The following is a 25,177-nucleotide window of genomic DNA, read 5'->3' on the forward strand; positions in this document are numbered from 1 at the left end:
CCACCTTACCCTGCTCCCACGTGGAGCGCAGCCTCTTAGCTCCAGTAGCCCGATACAAGTTGTCCTGTGGTTGTATACACACAGAGGGGATAGGTGCATGTGGATAAGGAGCTTTGGTTTCGATGGATTATACATGACAGCTATGGTTCACTGGATGTGGGCCAATGAGGCCATTTTCTTCGTCTGTTCCTGGCGTTACCTTGCTAACGCTGGAAACGGCGGAGAAATATATGATACACACACACACACACACACACACACACACACACACACACACACATATATATATATATATATATATATATATATATATATATATATATATATATATATATATATATATATATATATATATATAAGAATTATAACAGTTAGTTGATTTTAACATGAACTTAACCTGGCAGGGGAGGTTGTGTTCGGCCTGCCAGACTACGAACCTTACAACATATTATTAAGTGAAGGAGATTTTTCCCGACCATACACTGCCTCAAGAACCGAGACTAATCTTCAAAAAAGCGCTTGGCAGACGCGGGTTTAATTAAAAATCATCTCCGCGAGAGTAATTAATAAGGAAAGTAACGGATCACTGTGCATTTTTAATTGCCTTTCATAAGGTCGCCAGGCTCGTGATCCTGGAGGGGTTGAGGCCCGAGGCTGGCCAGACCCACCTCCTGACCCTGGCCAGCTGGCCAGACCCACCTCCTGACCCTGGCCAGCTGGCCAGAGCCACCTCCTGACCCTGGCCAGCTGGTAAGAGCCACCTCCTGACCCTGGCCAGCTGGTAAGAGCCACCTCCTGACCCTGGCCAGCTGGTAAGAGTAAAGACGCCACTAGGGGACTTCTCTATACCATGATTTACCTGCTGCAGACGAAGGCTTGTACCTCACGCCAGCCTGCTGGATGGAGGGATTGGTTTCCCTGTGTTAAAAAACCATATAATGCATGACATGTGTCACGTGAATGTGTTCTGTGTATTATGTACTTTGTTTACGATAAATGGAACATTATCCATTATATGAGGTACTCTATCTACGATAGATGGGTCTTCGTTCGTTATGTGATGTAGTCTACCTACGATGGATGGGACATCGTCTGCTATATGATGTAGTCTACCTGCGATAGATGTAGCGTCGTTTCTTAAATAATCATCGATTTTAGATTCCCCACGCGCAGCCTCCCGGCGCATGAGGAAGCTGGTATACAACGAATTCCTTCGTCATGAATCATCAAATACTATAACGAACTTCCTGTTACTGTTGATACTACGAATTCCATAACGGTAAATGAATTACTCCTCATGTTGATGCAGGATGCAATGTTCTGTGATTACTGTGAAAGCAAAATATAAACTAAAAGCCTAGACACATTTCATGATACACAACAGATTTTGTATTTGTAAGTACCATGGTCAGTGTTACCACTAGCACTAGTAGTGTTAGTACCATTCGCAGGCTCGAATGGTAGTGTTACCATCCCTAAATTCGTGGTCAAGAACCGTTCTACATTATTCTAAGGTCTTTCCGCCATGCTTAAGGAGTCAGCAAAAAGTAAGAGGAGGTGAGCCACTAGTTCAGATGTTGCCACAAGATGGGTTTGGAGCTTCGAGCGTCTATCTCGTTCCTTACGAGGCTCCGGTTTACAGCGAAGCTTGGTTAGGACTGTGATGTAAACAAGTCTATCTGGATTTTATAGATGCCCTTACCTATAGCCTGTTACTCTGTTAGCACTCAGTACTGTAATCAACAATAAAAATTAGGTAATCTTTAGGAAACCAAGAAAATGTACTGTAGAATTGTATATCAACTTCTCAGTGCTTCAGATTATTTGACTCGTGCTTCACTTACTGGTTCTTGAGGCTCATTTCTGAGTCGAAACCACACAGTTGCTTTATATATATATAAATCTCTTGATGTTATCATATAATCTAAAACTAAGTGGCTGTACCTCCACCTAACACCAGTTAGCTGTGTCTCCAGTTCACATGACGCCAAGTATCTCTGTCTCTAGCTAGGTAGCACCAAGTATCTCCGTCATCACCGTGAGATCTCTGCTTCCAGATGAGATGAGGAGAGAGACAGTTAGGGCCCTGGAGACGGCATAGTCAGCCCTGGCTGAGACGATGACCCACGAAGGACCAAGGAAGCTAGGGGCACTCTGAACTTTTCCCAGCAGCCAGGGCCTCGGGACCTTACCCTAGGAGGCCCTGAGGAGACCCTGAATATATCTCAGCAGCTGGGGCCTCCGAACGCTGCCCTAGGAGGCCCTGAGGAGACCCTGAACTTCAAGCAGCTGGAACCTCAGGACCTTGCCCAAGGAGGCCCTGAGGGGATCCCGAACATCTCCCAGCACCTGCAACCTCCGGACTCTGCCCTAGGAGGCTCCAAACGTCTCGCAGCAGGGGCCTCAGCTGGAGTCTGGCAGCAGGTGGGGCCTCAGCTGGAGTCCCTGGACACCACCCGAAACGATCCACAGGTCACGTGAAGCAGAGGGCAGGATGTCCTCACCCGTGAATCAAGGGCAGAGTAACTCAACGCTGGAGGGATCTCCGCCCCTATCTAATGGTGAGAGAGAGAGAGAGAGAGAGAGAGAGAGAGAGAGAGAGAGAGAGAGAGAGAGAGAGAGAGAGAGAGAGAGAGAGAGAGAGATGATGGACGGGTAGAAAGAAAAATATAATAAGTAGAGAGGGTAAGATACAGAGGGGTACCTCTTTATGGGGGGTATTGGGTTAAGGTACAGAGGGGTATCTCTCGTGTGGGGATAGTGAGGGAGAGAAGTACATGGGAGGGCGGATAAGTAAAGACCTGATGGTCTATGACGAGGTTATCTGCTGGAGGACAGCTGTAGCATCCTAAGTTCTTAATGTGTAGAGAGACAGAGGCAGGATAGTGACGCAGAGGGAACCATACCCCAACCACTATTCCCCTGGAGCAGCAGCCGCCAGGAAGATGACCAACAAGGACCATATGGTCAACTGGCGTGCACATTCTATGGAAAAGTCTGACTGGAAAGCACATTCCTGTCGATTAACTGTTGTGAACGTATCTAGGTAGTTGACACAGATTTGAAAATAAATGATTATTTATTTTCCATGTACAGCTTTAATACATGATGGTTGATGTCTTCAAGTAACGTATTACCATAGTCATGGTTTAAGAAAAATGATAACCTTTCCTTGGAAAAAACCTTGTTGTTATGTAATCCATTATTCTAAAACTCTGCAACTGAAAAAAAAATCTTTTACCCACGTGTACATAACATTTTCCCTTTAACCTCAAACTGTTATTTCCAGTCTTGGTATCTAGTGTCTAACGTGTAGAAACTGTTTTGAGTTATGCTGTTAAAATCATGGAATAATTTGAGAACTAGTATAATGTCTTAGAATTTTTGTACTTCACAGAGAAAGTAATTTTACATTTGAATGATTTTCATCGTTTATTTCTGAGCAACGGAAATATTCGTCGATATATTTGTCTTAGTTTTACCTTCATTGTTGATCAAGTTCAGTGACCAGAACTGAACAGCGTATTCTGAATGTGAACAGACCAAGGAAAATGGGATTGGGTGAGTGAGAAGCGCGGAGTGAGCAGGAGAGAGAGAGAGAGAGAGAGAGAGAGAGAGAGAGAGAGAGAGAGAGAGAGAGAGAGAGAGAGAGAGAGAGAGAGAGAGAGAGATTGAAGGAGGCAGGTAAGAAGGGAGAGAGATAGAGATGGGAGAGTGAGAGGGAGGAGGGGAAGGAAGAAGGGAGAGAGAGAGAGAGAGAGAGGGATAGATAGAGAGTTGAGAATGAGAGGGAGGGAGAGTATGGCGGCCGTGTACGCTCCACCACCACTATCACCTGGGCAACAGCCGACCCAGGAATGTTCTGGGACAACCCAGGGCCCCTGGTGGCTTCCTGTGTCCTTACCGGAGCCCTGGTGGCTTCCTGTGTCCTTACCGGAGCCCTGGTGGCTTCCTGTGTCCTTACTGGAGCCCTGGTGGCTTCCTGTGTCCTTACCGGAGTCCTGGTGGCTTCCTGTGTCCATATCGGGGCTGCAGGTGGTGTCCTCACCGGTGCCCTGGTGGTTTTCTTGTAATGTTACTAGAGTGTCATCTTTGTGATGCCACTAACCCTTCCGATACCCAGACACATGGTAACGGTAATGCACCTCCCTGGTCGGTGGCTGCCTACCGCCTACTGCCTGAGAGAGAGAGAGAGAGAGAGAGAGAGAGAGAGAGAGAGAGAGAGAGAGAGAGAGAGAGAGAGAGAGAGAGAGAGAGAAAGAGAGAGAGAGAGAGGTTTTCTACATGGGATACAGTAATCTGGGTACAGTTAGAAACAAAGATAGAATATCCTAGTTGCAGTACCTTCTCTCTTCATGTCTTGATACATCTCGTAGACTACTGCAATTTTGTATATTTCTTGTACACTAAAGCATTTTGTATACTGTATTTCTTGTGAATTATAACGATCGGTTCTCGTCTATTTCGTCTGTATCATGATCCAAACTTTTTTTTCTTAGAAGCATGCCTTGGTGCATCCTATCTCTAAGTAACGAGACTGTTTTAATCTTTCCAGCTACCGCCTCATTCTTCTCACTTCTGCTGACTCCAAAGTCTTTGAAACTCTCCTTAACTCTCTCTTTCTCAAACATTTAGAATCCCTTCCCCATCTTCCTGATCACCAATACGGCTTCCGCAGTGTTAGGTCTGCTGGTGATCCTCACGTTACGACCTACCTCTTGTCCTCTTCTCACAGGGATTTTTGCGAGTCTTTCGTCGCGATCGTCCACATCTCCAGCATTTGACAGGATGCGACATAAGTCTTTCTTTTCTAAACCTCCTTAATTTAGGTTTTCTGCTCCTCTCTGTTCCTTAGTGCACAGCTTCCTCTCTCGTCGGTCCATCACAGTCGTCGTTGATGGAGCGACTTCCCCTCTTATCGTGTCAACAGTGATGTCCCTCAGGATTGTGTCCGTCGCCAACTCATTTTTTTTTGTTTTCATAATAATCTCTTCAACTTCAGGCGCTGATGATTCCATCCTACACACTGCAACCCATTTTTCCTCCCCTCTTCGCTCTAATCCTCGGTTTCTCTCTGGTATTGAAATCTTCTCTTTTGGCTCTGTACAATTTCTTTCTGTATCTCTTTCCAAAAGTGACTTTCTTCCTTTCTGTTCAGTTTCAAAACACCTGAATTCAACCTACCTATAACATAACATTGGACATAATCTTACCCTCCACTATCCTGGAAGCCCCACATGATAACCATGACAAAATCTGTTTCCCAAACGCTGCTGGCTGGCAGCGTTGTGCAGGCGGCGTGACATTTTCTCGTGTGAGCAGCTGTTCATCACCGCAGGGATATCATTCTTCCCGATAAGGACTTCTGCTCGTGTGTTTGGGGTGGCTCTCCCTCCACCTCCTCATCACCTGGCGTACAACCAAAAGCCTTCCGTCTTAGTCATTCTCCAGGCCTGACCTCTCCAATCATCCTGACCTCTCCAATCATCCTGAACTCTCCAATCATCCCACACCTTCCTCTGTGACGTTGGCGTCCTTTCCTTGTTCTGTGGGTTTCATTGTGTCCATCGTTCTCGTAAGCCGTCTTCATGTGCTCCGCCACCAGGGTCCGAACTCATCACTTGCGTCTTACTGCTGCCTCTGAGTGCAGACCAACCACACGGGGACTGGCCGCTATCATAGCTCTTCCTTCCCTTGACCAGTAAAACCTTGAAACTATTTTTCTTCTGCTATTTCCATCTTCCTCAAACTTTTCTGCTCTTAAGAGTGATGTCAACAAACACCTTAGGAACTCTGATCACTTTCCTTATTCTGTTCTTACCTTATTTATCTTTCACTTGAGGCGGTCATTACTGGAGCATCATCTGCCTGTTCCATGTTGGTCACCATATAGAAAGAAAAATGTATAACCTGCATCAGGAATGTGCCTTCCATGCTGGCGGGGTCTGCATGCTACCCTGTCTTAACACGATCTCCGAGAATCCCGCAGTTTATACGTAACGCCCGTCCAAAGCTGACATTGAACCAAGGTCTCGCGAGATGTGGGTTTAAATCATCATCCCTTCCCCACAGTAGCGCCGTAAATGACATGCATTGTCAGTGGGATACAGGGCTTCAAGATGCAGCAGAATGGGTGTGAATCAAGTATTTTAGCGCCTTAGTTAGACATGATATTAAAATTAACTCTCTCTCTCTCTCTCTCTCTCTCTCTCTCTCTCTCTCTCTCTCTATGCCCCAGTATAGTGACAATAGCTTCTGAGAACCCTGTTTAGCCTTGATCTTGTTAACATTTCAGCATGTGGCAATGACCCGCTGGGGCCTGAAAATAACCAAAGGAACATACCACCCATATGTCTTGCTACTGTTCCTATCATCTGCCACACTGGCCAACTTAACACGACAATCTGTATGATAATTCATTTTTGTATCATTTATGCTTTGGTATAGACTCGTTCTACTGATGACTCACTGTGCAAACGACCCGTTTTGCTGATGACTCTAGCAACGACCCATTCCCCTAACTCCTCTGCCAACGACTCATTCTGCCAGCGACTGTTGTTGACTCGTCTTGTGCTTCATAAAGCTTGGTCTCAACAGTAGCTGATTACCTCCACGTTGTACTTCTGGAGATCTTACAATATTTCTCGATTTCATTTTAATTTTCTTGATCTTTATGAAACCTTAGTATCTGCAGCACTACGATACGACCCTTGAGCACGACGGTACGACCCTTGAGCACGACGGTACGACCCTTGAGCGCGACGGTACGACCCTTGAGCTCGACGGTAAGACCCTTGAGCACGACGGTACGATCTTAGAACCCGACGTGCGACCCACGAGCACGACGGTACGACCCTTCTTAATATATGTCGACCTTACAATATTTTGACCATATGCACTCCTGGTTTTCCCTCGTAATATTCTTGAACACCTTACTTGTCAGGGAAGACCTTACTCATGACGACTGATCACACTACACTGGTGCAGCTGACCTTGCCCGACTATGGGTCATGTTTGGCAGGCGTACGTTTTTCTTTTTTTTTTCTGCCTCGTGACCGTGGAACGTGTCAGATTTCTAACCCTCTTTGACCTTGCTTGACCTCTACCGGCAGACCTTTGGCTCCCGGGCGCCACCATGACCTCGACCGCGGGCGTGACCTCGCAAGAAGTGGGCGACTTCCGTTCGTATGCCCAGCTCAAGCCCCTGGCCAGCGGTGAGTACTGAGTCACGCTCTTGAGCACTGGCGCATACTTCACTCACTATTCACCACTCATGACGGAGACATACAACACATAATGCCCTCCAGCAACAAGGATTCGAACCGCTACCATTGCTGTGGGAGATGGGTAAACTACAGACTAAGCTCCATAACCTAGTCGTCGTTAGCGTATCCAGCTCCCACACAAATGGTAGCGGTTCGAATCCTTGCTGCTGGGGGACATTATGTGATGTGATGTGTATGTGTGTGTGTGTGTGTGTGTGTGTGTGTGTGTGTGTGTGTGTGCTGGGTGGCAATAAACCCCAGAACGCAAGAGTTATTTTCTGCGTTGTTTCCTGTGTTTCAGAGGTGTGTGAGCGATCACCGACGGTGGAGAGGGAGGAGGGCATGGCTCTGACGGCCAGCGGTGGAGGTGGAGAAGGAGACGGTGGAGGTGGTGGAGGAGGAACCTGCAATACCGGAGGTGGCAACGGCGGCGGTGGTGGTGGTGGTGCCAATATCAACGGAGGTGGTGGAGGTCATGGAGCTGCCGCTGGTAAAGGTGGAGGAGGAGGAGGAGGAGGGGGTCGAGTTGGAGGTGGAGGTGGACGAGGCGGTGGAGGTGGAGGTGGAGGCGGGCGTGGTCTGAGGCCGCACTCCACCCCAGCCACGCTCCTCTGGTTGGAGGAGAACTATGAGATGGCTGAGGGTGTCTGCATCCCCCGCAACACACTCTACCTACACTACGTCGACTTCTGCGACAGGAAGTGTCTCCAGCCGGTCAACGCCGCCAGCTTCGGCAAGGTACGTGCAGCCCGTCCACTGTCCGTCATGTCCCGTCTGTATTGCTACGTCCGTCATGCTCCGCTTCAGTCTATCCGCACTCCCTTTCTGTCTACAGTCTCCCAACTGCAGAGTAGCTGTGTCATATGCTTGGGGGGGGGGGGGGGGGGGGGGGATCGACAATCGCGGGGTCCCATCTCTTGAACCATATTTACTGTCATACAATTCAAACTTCTGTATGCTGTCCACATTCACTGTCTCATAACTTAGATTCTTCCATTGATCCATCACTCTTATAAAATGAAAATATTCCATTTCTAACATGCATGTTTTTCTGACAAATGTGTTGATTAATTTCCCGTCATGGCCTATGGTTGCTTGATCCTTTCATCATTCGAAGAACCATTCACTGTCTGCGTCATCAAGTGGTTTGAAAGCTTAAATGTTGTGATCAGGTCACATCTTACTTTTCTCTCTCCCATAATATGCAAATTTAGGGCCTATGGCCTTTCCCAATGACTCAACTCATAATTCTGCTACCCATGTTTTTGTCCTTCTCTGGACCTTCTCTATAGCTCTCTGTGCTTCTATAACTTGGGTGACCAAAATTAAGCATATGCTAGCTTTGGCCTAATGTAGCATGTGAACAGCTACAAGTTAGGGTGGACGTCGACTCTCACATGTCTCTTACACGTATTCATGCAGCTTGTCTCCTGCTAAACACCAGCCATAGCAAGGCTTTCTTTGTCTGTGTCTCATCCTCATTACTTTACTCGGATTAAATCCCGTTAACCATGGATCAGACCAACCTTGGAGTTTGTCCAATTTCCCTACTAAGTTCAGCTGTAATCCTCCTTGCTGTTTACTTCCATCATGACACCCACAAGTACATTCAGGTGGAAATCCCTTCCTTCTGGCAAGTCTTTCATATATATATATATATATATATATATATATATATATATATATATATATATATATATATATATATATATATATATATATGAAAAGAAATGATTCCAGAACAAAAGTTAGACACACACCACTGGTGACCTCAACCCATTTCGAGAAGTCTCCTCCTCCGACATGCTTCTTTTGTTTCCTTCCACTGAGATAATCTATCATCCATCAAAGAAGTTTTCCCCTTACTCCTGTTTGCCACAACCAGTGGTTGTAGCAAGAGGGAACACTGCCACACGGTTGATCAGGAGGTGGTGTCAGCAGTTCTTCTGGGACAAAAATGTAGTTTAGTCGTCCAAAATAGGTCATTGGGAGACAGAACAAGGTCGTTCGAGTGTTCAGGTGTCTGAAAGAACCACACAAGGTCGTTCCGTCATCCCGAGCGTTCTCAGATATGTAGGATGGGTCGTGATGCAGAAACAGCCGCATACATACAGCTGAGGGAGTTCGTCTCCACGCGTCGACCAATCGGGTGGGTAATTACCCATCGTCAACAAAGGCCCGCTGGCGGCCATCTGGTCAGCTGTCCACATCTATCCCCCGGGGGGAGGAAGGAGGAGGTACATCCTTGGGGTCAGCATCGTCTGACCTGACGTAACCAGACCAGTGCTGGTCTGGTTACGTCATGCTCAACTAGCCTCAGGTGGGATTGCGCACTTCGTACTTAATGGCTGTTACCTAGTGCCGAGAAGTCGATGTAGAACGTAGCACAACTGGTCTCTCTCTCTCTCTCTCTCTCTCTCTCTCTCTCTCTCTCTCTCTCTCTCTCTCTCTCGTGTCCATAAAGTATGCACGTGTCAGTAAGTGTGTATGAACATAGTTAGTGACATCAAACGTATTTGTAATTCTATTTACCATTTCTTTGTTTTGTTTCTACTATTCTTTTAACATTCGATTTATATTTTCATTTACAATTCATCAATTGACCTAGTATATGACCTGTTCCTTGGGTCAGTTCATGACCTATATCAATCGACGACTTGTTACCAGGGCCAGCCCATGACCTGTGACCTGCTCAATCCTTGACCTGTAACTTGCGCTATACATGACCCGTGACCTGAGTTCCTACATGACCTTGGCTGACGTTGCTCCGGCGGCACCCAATGGCTGACGATCCCTGCTGACACTGCTCTCTAGCACCTGCTGGCTGACACTACCCCTCCAATACGCACGGCTGACAAGCCTGTTCTCCTGCCCCGTCAGATCATCCGTCAGCAGTTCCCGGGGCTAACGACGCGTCGTCTGGGCACGCGAGGTCAGAGTCGCTACCACTACTACGGCATAGCCATCCGTGAGGGCTCCATCTACTACGAAGTCCACTACAGCAAGAAGGGCAACTCCAGGTACGTCTTCCCTTAGGGGTTGGGGGGAAGTGACCCCTTAGGGTGAGGGGAGAAGGGTGATGACCTAAGAATGAGGTTGGCAAAAGATAATTAAAGGAGCATGATGTTACGACTCCTGAGAACGACAATACGACCCTAGATGGTACGACCATTGGGTAGGATGGCCTGACCTTGCACTTGACCTACAAGGATCAGGTCAAATGCCAGGCCATTACATCCGAGGGACAATATGTCGTGCTAAAGGGTCGCCATTGATAAAATCATTAAGATGTTTTCAATCTTTTTTTTATTGATAGGCTAATGATTATCTTAAGAATAATGAACGCTTGAAAAGAATATTAAACATTTAATTTTGAGCGACGTACAGACTCCAGCAAACTGGTGTTATGTGAGATACGCGTATTACTCACACTTTGTGCATAACGAACGGTAGAGATCAGCCGTGATCATATATTGTATTACGTATCACATAGTCTTGCAGGATATTGTCCGATTTTTTCCCTAACGTTTTCTCCAATATTCATCAATAAGGACTTCCTTTGTTTTGTAACATTTACTTATGACAATGATGTCAGCTTCCCTTTGAAATGATTGATAAACACTACAAGCGAAAATAATCCTATTTACCGATATTACTCTGGGTAAGGGCGGCTCCTCGCGGGGCCCAGGGGGCAGACACACCCTCCCTCACAAGACTAACAATATTACCAGAATTTAATTAAGCAGCAAATATCTTCCGACTACAATATTGCCTAAATTACTACACCCCCACCAATCACGGGCCTCGAGCTGGCCTAAGGCTGTGACTGGTGACTTTGAACTCGTCTCTTCTTCGTGTCTCGTCTGAATTATGATTATTAATTCAAGAAAATACATCAAACGTAATTTTTTGGGAAAAAATTGTCTGGAGTGGAACTTGCTGTGAAGAGGAGACGAAGTTGGGAGTGTTCGCCCGCCCGTTGCCATGGCAACTGAGGAGCCTCCGCCTACTGCTGGGAGTATGGGTGGAGCCAATGAGTCCTTTTGACCAATGAGGACCCAGAAAATTTCTGTAGCCACGCCCATCGTGTCACGCATGGTTTGGGTTTATTGATGCCATACGGGGGGTCACTAGACCACTGCTGGCCCAGCAGGAATGATCTCATAACTCGGGAAGTCTCTCTCTCTCTCTCTCTCTCTCTCTCTCTCTCTCTCTCTCTCTCTCTCTCTCTCTCTCTCTCTCTCTCTCTCTCTCAGTAAGAACACAGCGTTGCTTGTCTTCACACAACAGCCGAAGCGTCTCAGTAATACGGCGTCTGTTTCCTAAGCCAAACTTGCCTGACATTGTCTCATCCCAGAGCCGTCTGCACCCACCGAGATCCTCCCTCCCAAGTTGAGATTACCTTCTCAAACGCCTGATCAAACGATATCAATATGAGTCCTCAGTCATTTCTGGAAGAGCCAGATGCGTCACGTCCCCACAGATGAGGAATTTCAACAACTCATTACATAAGTAGTGCTGGTAGTGGCCGTGCGCCCCCTCACAAGTCCAGGCCACACCAGGGGTCTGGCACGAGCAAGAAGATTAATAAAGTGTGTTGTCTTTCACTGACTATGGTATGGCCGCTCTCGTGTCCACCTAGCGTGACTGGCCCAGGCCAGGTGGTTCGGTGTGACCAAGATGATCTGGTAGACTGGCGTGATCGGGATAGACGACCAGACTCCTGTAGCGTTCCACACATTAAGTACCAGGCCTACCAGAGAGTAAACCTGAGGCCCCAGCCCAGACTCTACCACACACCTCACGCATGACACAGCCTCCACAGCGAGGCAGTCAAACATGACCCCACAATATGGTCACCAAAGTATCAACCCCACAGCAGAACCACAACAGGCAGGCTGTGGTATCATGGCAACCAGAGATTTGCCATAAGTGCATGATAACCACAACATGGCAACAGGCTTGAGAGCTACCACACGGCATAGCATCAGGACAGCTACCACAGTATAGCAACATCATAGTTATCACAGCATTGCTATCGTGGTGTGGTAACAACAATACAGCTACCACAGTATGGCCATAACATAGCTACCACAATATGGCTGACATAACACGACAGTAATGTACCTACCACAACATGGCTATCATGACATGTCAACAACAACATAGCTATCATAGTATGGCATCTCAACATAGTCACCTTAAGCCAGCTGTCTGGGTATGAGGTGACGTCATCTTGGTGTAAACAGTAATACATGATTATACATAATTACATTAATGTATCATCCGAGGGTAAAGCGGAGTTAATTACCCCCGACCTCCTCACAACTGTACCGGGATTATTAATGTAATTCTGTACACAGACAATAACACGAGTGGTCGCGGAAGCAATAAGCAAAGGAACACGGAGAGCAGCTACTGTGCTGCCAGGCTGAGGAAAATATAATTTCCGGGCGGAGAAATGGAAAAAAGTTCGTTCAATTTAAGAGCATTACTTTTTGGAAATAATTATCAGAGATCATCGTTGTCTGAGATTTGATTCCAAGACGTTGGCGATGCTTGTGGTGTGGGTGTTGGCAGTGCTGGTGTGTGCGGACGCGAAGGTAGCGTCTCCCGGGCGAGGGCAGTCCCGGTGCCCGACACGGATCAAGGAGCACCACACGGGTAACTTGCCTGTGGAAAAATCAAAATGAATTCTGGCCTCGGCTTTCATATTGCTGACTTCCCCTCCCCTCCCTGGTGGTGAAGGTGCTGGAATGATGTGTGTGTGTGTGTGTGTGTGTGTGTGTTGGTGTGTGTGTGTGATTAAACTAGTTGTACGTACTATGTGAGGAAGTATTCCTGACCCCTGGTGTGTCTGGTGTCCCCAGTCTTGTCCACTCTGACGGCGCAGAACCTCCTGGGGAAATCATGCTACCCCCTCAGCCTCCTGCGTTTGAATATCACAAGTCGTGTGTACGTACATCTTCCAGGACATTCTCTCTCCATATTCTCGACGGTAATTTTGACGTTAATTTAGATATAGTTTACCTCTCCCAAGATGTGCGGCCTTACGTTCAGCGTTATCTTAACTCCAAACTCCCTAACACAAATTCATCCATGGTAGTTACGTCTTCCAGTCTGACATTTACAGTCTAGTCTGTTCTCGTTCCTCCCATCTGCGTTGCTTAACATTCGTTGACAGTAAATTTTGTTAGCCACTCGTCTGACCACTGCAGTATTTTAGTCTCAGCGTAACATTCTGCCTTACTTGCTAATCCGCACTTTATGCACAGTCATGGCATCACTAGCGTACGCGTCCGAGTTGATCTATCATTATCTTATGGCAAGCTATCTATTATTAAGACATAACAGTACACCCAACACTGAGCCCTGTGAGATGCCGTTAGTTATCCTGGCTCCACTGGGAAAGTCTTCCTCAACATGTGGTTCGTTCTGTCTTGCTGGGTAATTTACACTGGAGGAAGCAAACACCCATCGAACACCAACCTAAAAGCCTAACACGTTCATCAGTCTTTTGTTGGGAACAGTACCAACGACCCTCCGGCAATCCAAGAGATCCAACTCTACTAAGATACTGTTTACTCTCTCAATATGCAAGAGAATCATCAAGTATCATATCTTTGGGCAATCAGGTTGTATCTTATCTGTATAATTCCTACAACCCCAATATCCTTTATTTGTTTCTGTTTATCTTTTCCAAAGATCATGAGAATCATCCTTTCTCTAATATCAGCCAACAGTAACTATACCTCCTCTCCTTCCTTACACTTCAACTGTACAGTAGCTCTACAAATGTCCCAAGTATAAAGACCTTACCTGACATTAACAAAGGCCCTACAAGGACCTCAGCTCACTCCTGGCGTCCAGAATGGATGGTGAGACGTCATTATCTGAGCCATGAGACGTCTGCCGACCCAGGTCCCTCATGCGCCCCCTCCTTCATGAGGGCTCATGCCATGAGTCTGAAATATGGATGAGTGTTTTGGTAATAACTACAGCAATCACCATTTCTCGCTTTACTACAAAAACGGTCACGCAAAAACATAGATAAACACCTCAGTCCCGCTAAAACGTTTGAGACCTAATGTCTCATGAACGTTTGCAATTTACTCTCTTGTGAACGTTTGTCATCTTACGTCACCTTTGTAACTCCAGAATTCTTTCATATATATCGATAGTCGATATAGCAGGGCGACGCGCATCCCTCAGGATTATTATAGTCCATTGTTCTTTTCTATCCCAAGTCTTAGATTTATCGTTGTTAAATCTGTATCCTGCACAATATATGAGAACTAGTTATATATCAAAAAATGTCTAAATCTTATTTCAATCATCCCGCTGCATTTAACAATAAGAACTTGATGGTATCAGGGGGAGTGATCGTGTTTATAACCCTGGTTAATGTTGGTCAATCACACTTTGGGCTTATGAACTGCCAGGGTCATCAAGGTCGTCAACAGAACAATCTTGAACACCGTGTTCAGGAGTTGAGGATGATTGTAAAACAATGCACACACTAACTACGCATGTGGCTCTTGAGATTGTTTGTCTCTGATAATCATTAATCAAATATGGTGTCTTTTGAGTAAACAACTCATTCTACAACATAGAAATCAATCTTAACCTGAAACATAATGTCATTATTTGAGTAACGTAAAATATAAGAAAGTGTTGATATGAAAACATGTACAACGTTTATATTTTCTTATAAGATCAAACGAACAACAAAAAGTACATTAAGGATCACTATGATATCTTGCTACATGCAAATACTGTAGGTCTGTTACTGCACTACAAGTGTTGTTCCCTCGGCTAGAAACCCCTTCCATGAACCTCAAACATTAACCTCCCTACAACCTCTCCTTTCCCAGAACCCCTGACATTAACCACACGACCTGTGGTCATACGTGGACCCTGGGAGGAATGGGGTACTGGGTCCCCCTGCCGTGCTTGAGCCAATATATCATGCTGGCAACACTGGCTTCATCCTGGGTACTGGCGACCTTTCATGAGGAGGAGGAGGAGGTTGTGTGGTGTGTAGACTGGTGTAGGTATGATGGTGAGGTGCGGTGTGTGGTGTGTGTGTGTGTGTGTGTGTGTGTGTGTGTGTGTGTGTGTGTGTGCAGACATGCTTCGGATATAGATCATAAGATTCCGTGATCAGGTCACCCTCTATCTCTTCTCTCCTCCTTAATGGACAGATATGTGGCCCTTAGCCTTTCACTGTAGCTCATCTCTCTTAATTCTGGTACCATCTTGGTCGCTCTTCTGTGAACCAACTCAGGCAGATCTTTGTGGTTCTTGAAGTGTGGTGACCAGAATTATGAGGTATGTGGTGACCAAACGTATGAGGTATAATCCGAATTTAGTTTAACATATATTGTGAATATCATATGAAACGTATCTTTATCTGTATACTCAAATACGATACAGATATTTACCCAAAGAATTTTTTTGTTTTTCACAATTCTTGTGGTGTGCAGCTCTGGTGATAAGTTAGCCACAATGTCGGCCCTAAGCCTCTTTCAGACACAGATTCCTTTAGGTTTTCCCCGTTAACAATAAACACACCGAGGCCTTCTTTCACTGGGACCCATCCTCATTACCTTGCACTCAATCGGATTGAATTTCATCCTTCAATAATCAGACCAGGTTTCCCGTGTCAGCTGAAGCAATCTTCGTCATTCTTTATTTCCCTCATGACTCTGGTATCATCTACAAACATGTTTAAGTAAGACTCCAGCCCATTAGGCAGGCCACTGATATACTGATAACAGCAGTGGGCCCTAAGATCGAGCCCTGCGTCAAGCCACTGGTCACCTCCCTCTTACCTGCGTCCTTTTCTCCCCTTCCACCAGGGTAATCTTCTACCCAGTGAAGGGGTCTACCCCTTATTCCTACCTGGAGCTCAGCTTTTTAGTCAACCTCCGAGAGGGGTACAATGGCGAAGGCTATATGATAATCCTGGGCAACACCACCCACCCATCCATCAATCCATCTATCCCTTAATATCTAGGATGAATCTCACTCTTAGAAGTCTGGGAGGTTAGCGATGCATGACCTTTTCCTGAGTCCATCTTGTCTCCCAGGTATGTTGTTTGTCCTTCACATACAGCTGTCCATATGTTTCCTGAATATCAGATACTAAAAAAGGAGACAATTAAATGATTCCGCCAAGCGTCAACATGAGGCAAATCTGCTGTAAACCGCGGCGATCGGCTCTAATGTAAACAAGAGTCGATCAACAGATTCCATCACCTGCAACCAGTCATCAGTCAGCAGGTATGTGGGCATTACCGATCCCAGGTAATCCCATAGTAACACTTCAAATAAGGATTACAAATACGTAAATAATCGTCCATCAGTACATGTAAATCATGGCGTCCTTATGGATGATTCCAAGCTTAATGATGCGTGACTCTGATCATCAGGAAGGCTACGTCAGTTTATTACCAAGAGATTAGATTCTTAGTTATCGTTGATGTGTCAGTACATGACGGTGGCGGGAGCTAGCGAGATGAAGGGAGCGCACCGTTGTAATAAAGGGTCATAACGTCGTGAGCCAGGCTTGTACCGTCATGTGCAAGGGTCAGACCGCCTGGACCTCGATGTTATAGGAGAGAGAGAGAGAGAGAGAGAGAGAGAGAGAGAGAGAGAGAGAGAGAGAGAGAGAGAGAGAGAGAGAGAGAGGCGGCAGTGATCACCCAGACATCACGGGAAAGTTTCCTACAACTGTGGCTTTTAGCCTGATGCGTTGCACACACATGTTGCCACGTGTGGTGTCCCGCTTGGTATGTGTGTGTGTGTGTGAGTTATCAGGGGTCGGCCGGCCAAGCAGGTGTCGGGACAGGACAGATGTGTGAGGTCGAGGGACAGCTGTCAGGCAATGTAGATATCAGGTGTGTGTGTGTGTGTGTCTGTGTGTGTGTGTGTGTGTGTGTGTGTGTGTGTGTGTGTGTGTGTGTGTGTGTTGGCCGGGGTCAGCCAGCCGGTCAGGCAGGTATGAGGGTAGTGAGTATATAAACATACCTTGGAGGTGTATGAACATGTGGCTCCTCACATGCATATACAGGGAGGGAGATCAGCACTCACGAAGTCATCTCTCAAAGGTCTCTTTCCTTTCATTCAAATTTTGACTTTCTGTAATGTTCTCTTTATTCACTGGCTTACTTACCGTGTCCCGTTCATGCACTCTTCCGTCATTCTTTATTTCTCTGTTTCCCGTTTGTCCCGCGTGATCGGCTCCTCCGCATCTTACACCCTATCTCTGTGTCGACATGATTAGATCCTTCCCAGAATTCCTAAGCTGGAACCGTGTCTCCGAACCTCCTCCCCCGCCCCCTGCCACAGTGGGCAGTGTACCAGGCTGTTTGTGTCCGTAACTTCTCTTTCTTCAACTTCCGCAGGTGGACCTTCTTATTACGCACCCCGGTCACTGTGTTCTCAAGTGGCACGACCAACTGCTGCTACTCAAAACTGCGTTTGGTACATTTTGTAAACATATTATTTGTCTGACGTACGGTAGGGCAGGTCTGACTGTATACATGGAATGTAGTTATGTTCCCGAGTCTTTCAGACACGACCATGAGACCCTTGATTATGACAGGCTGGACCTCCCAAGGAACATACCGTCGTGCACCGTGGTCGTACCGTCGTGCACCGTGGTCGTACCGCCGTGCACCGTGGTCGTACCGTCGTGCACCGTGGTCGTAACGTCGTGCACCGTGGTCGTATCATGTCATTACCTATTGCACTGTACGCAGAGGGAGTTCTACTCGTCTACATTTCTTTAACTTTGATGTCGTATAAGGTTTGAACTTACGTCGTCTGTCAACATTACTGGCCACATGCACAATTAGGCGACAGTTTATCCCGTTCATCCACTATTCTTATAAAGGAAATCATTTTTTACATCTTACAAGTTTCTTGCTTAATTTCATGTAATGGCCTCTAGTTCTCCTATTCCTACATCTTCCAAAAACTACCTGTTCAGTGACAGTCATCGGGCTGACTTAGAGACGTAAAGGATGTGATCAAGTCACCCCTTACTCTTTTCCCTCCCATAGTAGACAACTCTAGGGTCTCTAACCTTTTCCTGTAACCAAGCCTTCATTATTCCGGTATCCTGTCTTGGCCTCTTCTGGACCTTCTCTGGTACTTCTACAGGTGTGGTGACCAAACCTGAGGAGCATATCCTAGTTCTGGCTTATATAGATAATGCGAACACCTTCCTGATTGCTTCCTTATCCATGTTATCAAATGCTGTTCTGATATTCGCCAGCAAGTAGTTTGCCTCCTTTACTGTTTACCTCATGTGGGACTCTGGCGACGGGTTAGAGACAATGTCGACTCTGAAGCCCCTCTCAAACACATTTCTGTAGCTTATCTCCAACTGTTGTGTGTGTGTGTGTGTGTGTGTGTGTGTGTGTGTGTGTGTGTGTGTGTGTGTGTGTCCTTCACAGCAGACCAAGACATCAGAGCGTCTTGGGTTCGACTCTTGTTTACCCAAAACATCAAAGTGGCTAATGAGAGTCTTGAGGCGTAAGGCCAGGTCTGGCGGTGGCCTGTGCTGGAGTGCGTGATGTTAGAGTGCGTGGGGATGACGTCAAGTGTAGAGAGGGAGTGTATGCCGAATGCGGTAGGTATGTATAAAGTATGTTATAGGAATGTGTAAGTGTATATAGAGTATGTTATAGGGTTGTTTAGATGTAATCCCGGTGTGTGGAGAAGGAATACAAAGAACAGGTTCTCATGTGTCTAAGTTCTGGTGAAGCTGAGAGAGCAGTACATTACTGGTGAGGTCTGAGAGAAGAGTACAGAAACACAAGTAACAACACAATGGTTTTTGTTTAATACGAAAGTGATTAGATTCATGTGACGTAGGATTAGATAAAAAGGTGAGGTGAGTTGAGGTTAGAGATGTGAAGTTGGCAGGGTTCCTATGACACTGGTGTCGGTGCGGGAGGTGAGGAGGTATTCCGTGGAAGAGTTGTGATTTCATCACAAGGTCAGGTCGCCGTCAGAGAGACATGTGGGATGTGAGGAGTGGTGTTACTAGAGAATGATGCTACAGGTATGTGAAGTATATCAGAGTATGTGGTGTATGTTGTAAGGGTATGGTGGCTCTGTAGGGATGGCATGTGCACAATGTTGTTAGGGTATGATAAGTATACTGGACGTGAGGAGTATGTTTCAAGAGTAGATAATGGAGAAATGTCATATCCGCACATGGATCCTGCTTTGAGGTAAGAGGCTTTATATTTGACTGCGGTGCCTGTTTGAATAATGTGATGAGTAGGTCGGAGAAGTAGGTGTATGATACGAGAGTCAATCATCGTTATGCAATTCAGTTGTAAATATAAAATTCAGTTGTCATGCATAAATGGCCAACTCCTTTTACTGCATTAATATGAGACATCCATCTGGGATATACATGGAGATATCTGGACTGTATGATATTGTCTCTGTTCCGTTTTTGCCATACTCATAATATATCTATATTAGTTGCCCTGGTTCCATATCGCACCGTGCAAGGGTCACATCACAAGGACAATTTTCGACTCTGGCGTCACTAAGATGGGTAACAGATCAGAGATGGCGGCCAGTGTGTTGACATTTTCGCTGGACGTAACTTAATCGAAGTTGTTAACTCTTGAATAATTCATATTCAACTGATACTTGTGGTAAGAATTTCAGAAAGACGGAGTGTGTGAAGTATCTAATCTATTCCTGGAGTGTTGTCAAGAATTACAAAACTCTGTACGTTAAGTAAGGGTGCCTCGGGTCATGAGAGCCACGCACCATGCGTGTCTGTACCAGTCCTTGTATATGTACTGAATTTCTATGACTATTTCAGACTTTCCAGTATTCATTTCTACAGTCACTGACTGATATTCTAATTGCAGCTTAGTACAGAGAGGTTGAGAGTAGAGTTCTTCATGTACCTTAGAATAAAAGTGATATTTGATGGAACCACTGGGGCTGAGGTGAACCATGGGAATGAAGAGGCTAAGGCCTTGATTGTATCTTGAAGTGACTGGGTTAGTGTAGTACGGATATGAGATCGACCACACGAGGATTAACCGTTATGATACCATTTTCCTTCCAAAAAACGCCAAAGATGTGAAACTCTTCCTTCTTAGCCTTTTTCTCGGCTCATAACCTTTCCACCTCGAAGATTATGGTCTACAAAAACCTGTGGAGCCTTGATGAACTTCCACATTATCTTTATTTGAAGTTACTTTGATCGGGACAAGTTTTGCTCATCGGTCACTATAAAGTCTTTGACTTGAAAGCAGAGAAAATAAGAGGGAGGGCGTATTAGAAATGAAATGTTTAATAGCGAAAATGTGGTGTGAGCTGGGTTGGTCACGTAAGGAATGACAGTGTAAGACAGAGGTATGTTAGTGTAACCACAGTCTACCTGAGAAAACATAACAGGACGTGGTGAACGCCTCGGACACATGGATATGATGAACGAAGAAAGACTGGCTAGACGCTCTGTGTGTCAGAGTGGAAACAATAAAAGCGAGAGAGGTGACCGAGAAGCACATATGGACGGATGGAGTGAAAGAAACTTGCGGTATTGCAGTCTGAATAGTCTGAAGGGTAAAAGGAAAGTGTGGGATAGAATGAATTGGGTCAATATGGTATATGGGGGGTAACGAAATAATAGTGGACGGAACAGGGACAAACGAACTAGTCAAAGTGGGACTTGCCTATGGATGATAAACTCTGGTTTCGGTACATTAAACATGACAGCTAAACAGCGGATATATATATATATATATATATATATGTATATATATATATATATATATATATATATATATATATATATATATATATATATATATATATACATGGGTGTATTTGAAGGCATGTTATATGTTATTTTAAGTATCACTGTCAGAGTTCAAAAGTGAGTTTGTGTGCTCGGCTGAGCACAACATGGCCTCTGAGCCATCTCCACTAAACGCTTAACACTTGGAAAAGATTAAAAGTTTAAACTAAAACCACCAACTTAAAAAAAAATCCAGGTGTAATTAATCCGATAACGGGCGAGCCAATTATATCTTCCTGAGCCAATTACAAGTCAACTTGTGCGCTCAGTCAAGGAGAAATAATCAGGTGGACGAGTACCAGAGGAAACTAACCCTAACGTAGAGGTGGTAGAAGGGAAAGTCTGGCATCAAACTCTTCTTCGTATGTCGCAGAGAAAATAGGATCTTATATATCTATGGCCTGAGGGTGAAAATTCCTAGGGAGGTTTGGAAGAGGTGCTAATTAGGAGGTTGGGTGGCCGGGGGAATGAGATAGTGCAGGAGGAGGCGACTCATACCTCATTACCGGCGGAAACCTGGTCATGCCTCACCACACCCGCCCAAACTACCAAGGTTTTATTTGTTTCTGTGGTAAACTTGTGCTCACCATCCTGCCGGGGAGGATAGTGGTGGTGGTGGGGAGGATGGTGATGATGGGGAGGATGATGGTGGTTGTGGGGAGGATGATGGTGGTTGTGGGGGATGATGGTGGTTGTGGTAGAAAGGATAATGGTAATGGTGGGGAGGTTTGTGGTGGTGGGGAGGGCGGTGGTGCGCCACATGTTCATAATGCCGCAGGTGTGTGGCACCCGCAGGCCGGCCCAGCCAGGCCGTGCCAGGCAGGCACCCTGTCCAGCTCCCAGGGTTGTGTGTGGCGTGGACAGCAGTAACCACAACCCTGCACTGACCATGAAGTGGTAGTTAAGGTGGTCAGTCGTCTCCTGGGACACCGGTGGTATCCACGTGACATAACTACACGTGACGCAAGGAGGGAGGGAGGGAGCCGTGCCCTTTAAGAAATGTGTATCAGACTTTCCAGACAAATACAGATAACAGCAGTGATACCACATGACTGACTCCACCACACGACTGACTCCACCACATGACTGACTCCACCACATGACTGACTCCACCACATGACTGACTCCACCACATGACTGACTCCACCACATGACTGACTCCACCACACGACTGACTCCACCACATGACTGACTCCACCACATGACTGACTCCACCACACGACTGACTCCACCACATGACTGACTCCACCACACGACTGACTCCACCACATGACTGACTCCACCACACGACTGACTCCACCGCATGATTCCACCCATTACCTTCCGAGTGGCACCCAGACGTCTGGTGGGCTAAGGACCACACGACACGAGGGGATCAACGCAGCCGAGACGATACCATCCTCCCACACACACACACACACACACATACACACACACACACACACACACACACACACACACACACACACACACACACAGCCAGTAATGTATCCCTACAGATCTACATGCGGAATGCATCATAAGTATACACTGTGGTAGAAAAATATATATATATATAAAATCAGAAACTTCCCAACCCACATGACCCCACTAGGATAGCCCTGTGAGGGGAGAAGCATGGATCTAGCCACAGGCGAACCCAGCCCTAGTTAACAATATCACTGGATGTGAGAGAGGAGCAATTGACTGGTGGTTCAGCAGCCACAAGCCCCACACTCCTCGTCATCACCACGAGACATCATCATATGTTGACACAGGAGGAACCTTCATGGTCCACCACGGGGACGTGACTCTGCCAGGGAGGAAAGTTAATAACATCAGGAGGGGGAAGGGTGGCGCCTCTAAATCTCCAATAACTTTCGTCATATTTCTTTCGTGGTCTTGAGGGGACCCGAACCCATCGAAGCAACTTCCACATAACTCTCATACTGCCACCAAACCAGCCTCATATGTCGTCAACCTGAGAAATGACTCGGCAAGAAGCAGCGCCTCAAACGCACCAGCCGGGCAGTGATCACCCTCAATGTTATCAGCGGGCGTCACACACTACAGCGCCACCTCTCCCATACTTCTGCAGTTTACAATAACATCAGTTTAATCGTTCTACCTTGCAGAAGCTGTGAACATTAGAAACGCTCCTCCCACACCAGATCCATCATATGTCTAACCCATCTCTGCAACACAATACAAAATGCCTGTAACAACCTGTAACGGTCATTGTCAGCCTTGTTCAGAATTCGAGTCACCAGTATCTATTTTCTTTACCGCTAATCCATTTTTTCCATGAAAGATGAAACTTATAACAATGACACTTTGCAACAGACGCCAAACAAATGGTGCAATATAGGGGGCGACGTACTGCCTCGCGAGTGGCGTCCTATTTAGTTTTACGTAAACATCTTGGTGATGACAGTTTTTGTTTTTACGTAAACCTTCCTTCTAGGCTTTTCTTCAGACCTGCCAGGTAAGAGGTATTTAGGACGTCCCCAGATCCGTAAGGTACGCACAGGGGTGCCTCTAGCGACAACTTTCATAGTATGGTTAGGTTAAGCATGCAAGTAAGAAAGTAATCATAATTCCATTATTTACCAATCATTTTAAATCTAAATCGACTGTACCGTCGTAGGATCACAATAGCTTTAAGATCCGACTAAGATCAAGTATATAAAGATGACAGTTTTTTGATACTTTGATCTTTCTTGTTGAAAATGCGGGCATCACTGATCTCGTCCGTGGTCCTGTGGCATACCGCGTCTATGGCTTCCTTGTACACTCATTTTACCTCACAAATATTCTAGTTGGCGATATATCGTCATATCTGATCCCTTGACATTTCTCCTCTGATTCATGTTAAGGGTGCCACATAAATCCGAAGAATTATAGATCAATTTTTATGCTAGACAGATAAGAGTCGAGAGTTTCGGACACATCCATCACAGGGGGTACTGAGGTGTGAAATCCCAATCTGCCATCTTTTTCTGGGCGACGCCGCGCTGTTCGGATCCGTCTCCCTCTTTCACAATTTTAATATTTTTCGAAGGACACGCGGCGGAAAAGTTGCCTTGTGGAATTTTCGACACCATGAAAGGGATAACGAATTTTTAATATCGAGATGGAGGAAGGTAAAGAAACAGAACTGAGCACACTTGGTTACGTCTACTCCAGCGACGCGTCGACTCACCCAAACGCAAGAACGACACAGACGCTGAAGAAACGACAGAGCGGCGCTGAGAACACCCCGCCACTGGAAAGACCCCGAAGGCGCGACGGAGGCGCCAAGACATTGTGAGTGGAGTCATGGAGGACAGACAATGCAGGAAGGTTAAACGCGTTTCACGAGACGCATGAAATTCTGTAGCCCGACGAGGATAAGATCCCGAGGTCCGAGCGAAGGGACGAGAAATAAAATACAACGATAAGAATATTTCTACAAGATGCCGCTACAGGACGAGGGTATATGATAAGAACGCACGTAATACGATCTCACAGACTGATGCATTATGGGAACTCTAAGGACGTGTGACCTCTATGATTTTTCAGTTCCCATCAAGTGGGTGTTTTCTGTGCGTTCATGCAAGATCTATACAATGTCTTCGCTACGTTTTTCGCGAAGTTTACACACTGCAGGAAAAACTACAGAAGACTCAGAAACATAGATACAGTTTCAGAAAAGTGAAACTACATTATGTTCTCTGCTGGTGATGTGTGGCCACATATAATGCTATGTAGAGATGCCATCAAAGGCCATGCATAAACTTGAAATAATCACATGAAACATTTAAGCACTAATGAGGCACGATTGTCACAGTGATGTAAGCACAAACATACCAAGGCAACGTAAGTATATGTTGTAACTTATATGTATACACCTAAACTTATATGTATAGGAAATGTGTAACGCTTACACATATGTTAAACTTCACAAACAGGTTTGGATTTGTTGTTTATAAAAGATGAATCAAAATGTAACTGACTGAAACTTATTGTTTTTCCACAGCAGCGACATCAAGAAGGAGGCTGATAAACAGGTGAGTGTGTGTGTGTGTGTGTGTGTGTGTGTGTGTGT

General features: G+C 45.9%; 1 protein-coding gene across 2 annotated transcripts in view; it reads left to right on the forward strand.

The window, feature by feature from the left end:
* LOC139747479 (transcription factor RFX4-like) overlaps positions 1–25,177 on the forward strand; it is a 58,410-nt gene that overhangs the window by 20,228 nt on the left and 13,005 nt on the right. The window contains exons 2-6 of one of the 2 annotated variants that reach the window (XM_071659848.1): positions 2,058–2,561; positions 7,113–7,214; positions 7,567–8,003; positions 10,146–10,285; positions 25,109–25,139. In XM_071659848.1, the coding sequence (XP_071515949.1) occupies positions 2,495–2,561; positions 7,113–7,214; positions 7,567–8,003; positions 10,146–10,285; positions 25,109–25,139 (777 nt within the window). In that variant the 5' untranslated portion in view covers positions 2,058–2,494. The remainder of the gene's footprint in view (positions 1–2,057; positions 2,562–7,112; positions 7,215–7,566; positions 8,004–10,145; positions 10,286–25,108; positions 25,140–25,177) is intronic. The other variant, XM_071659849.1, reaches the window with a different exon arrangement.

The sequence above is a fragment of the Panulirus ornatus genome, chromosome 68 (assembly GCF_036320965.1).
Source record: "Panulirus ornatus isolate Po-2019 chromosome 68, ASM3632096v1, whole genome shotgun sequence".
NCBI lineage: Eukaryota > Metazoa > Arthropoda > Malacostraca > Decapoda > Palinuridae > Panulirus > Panulirus ornatus.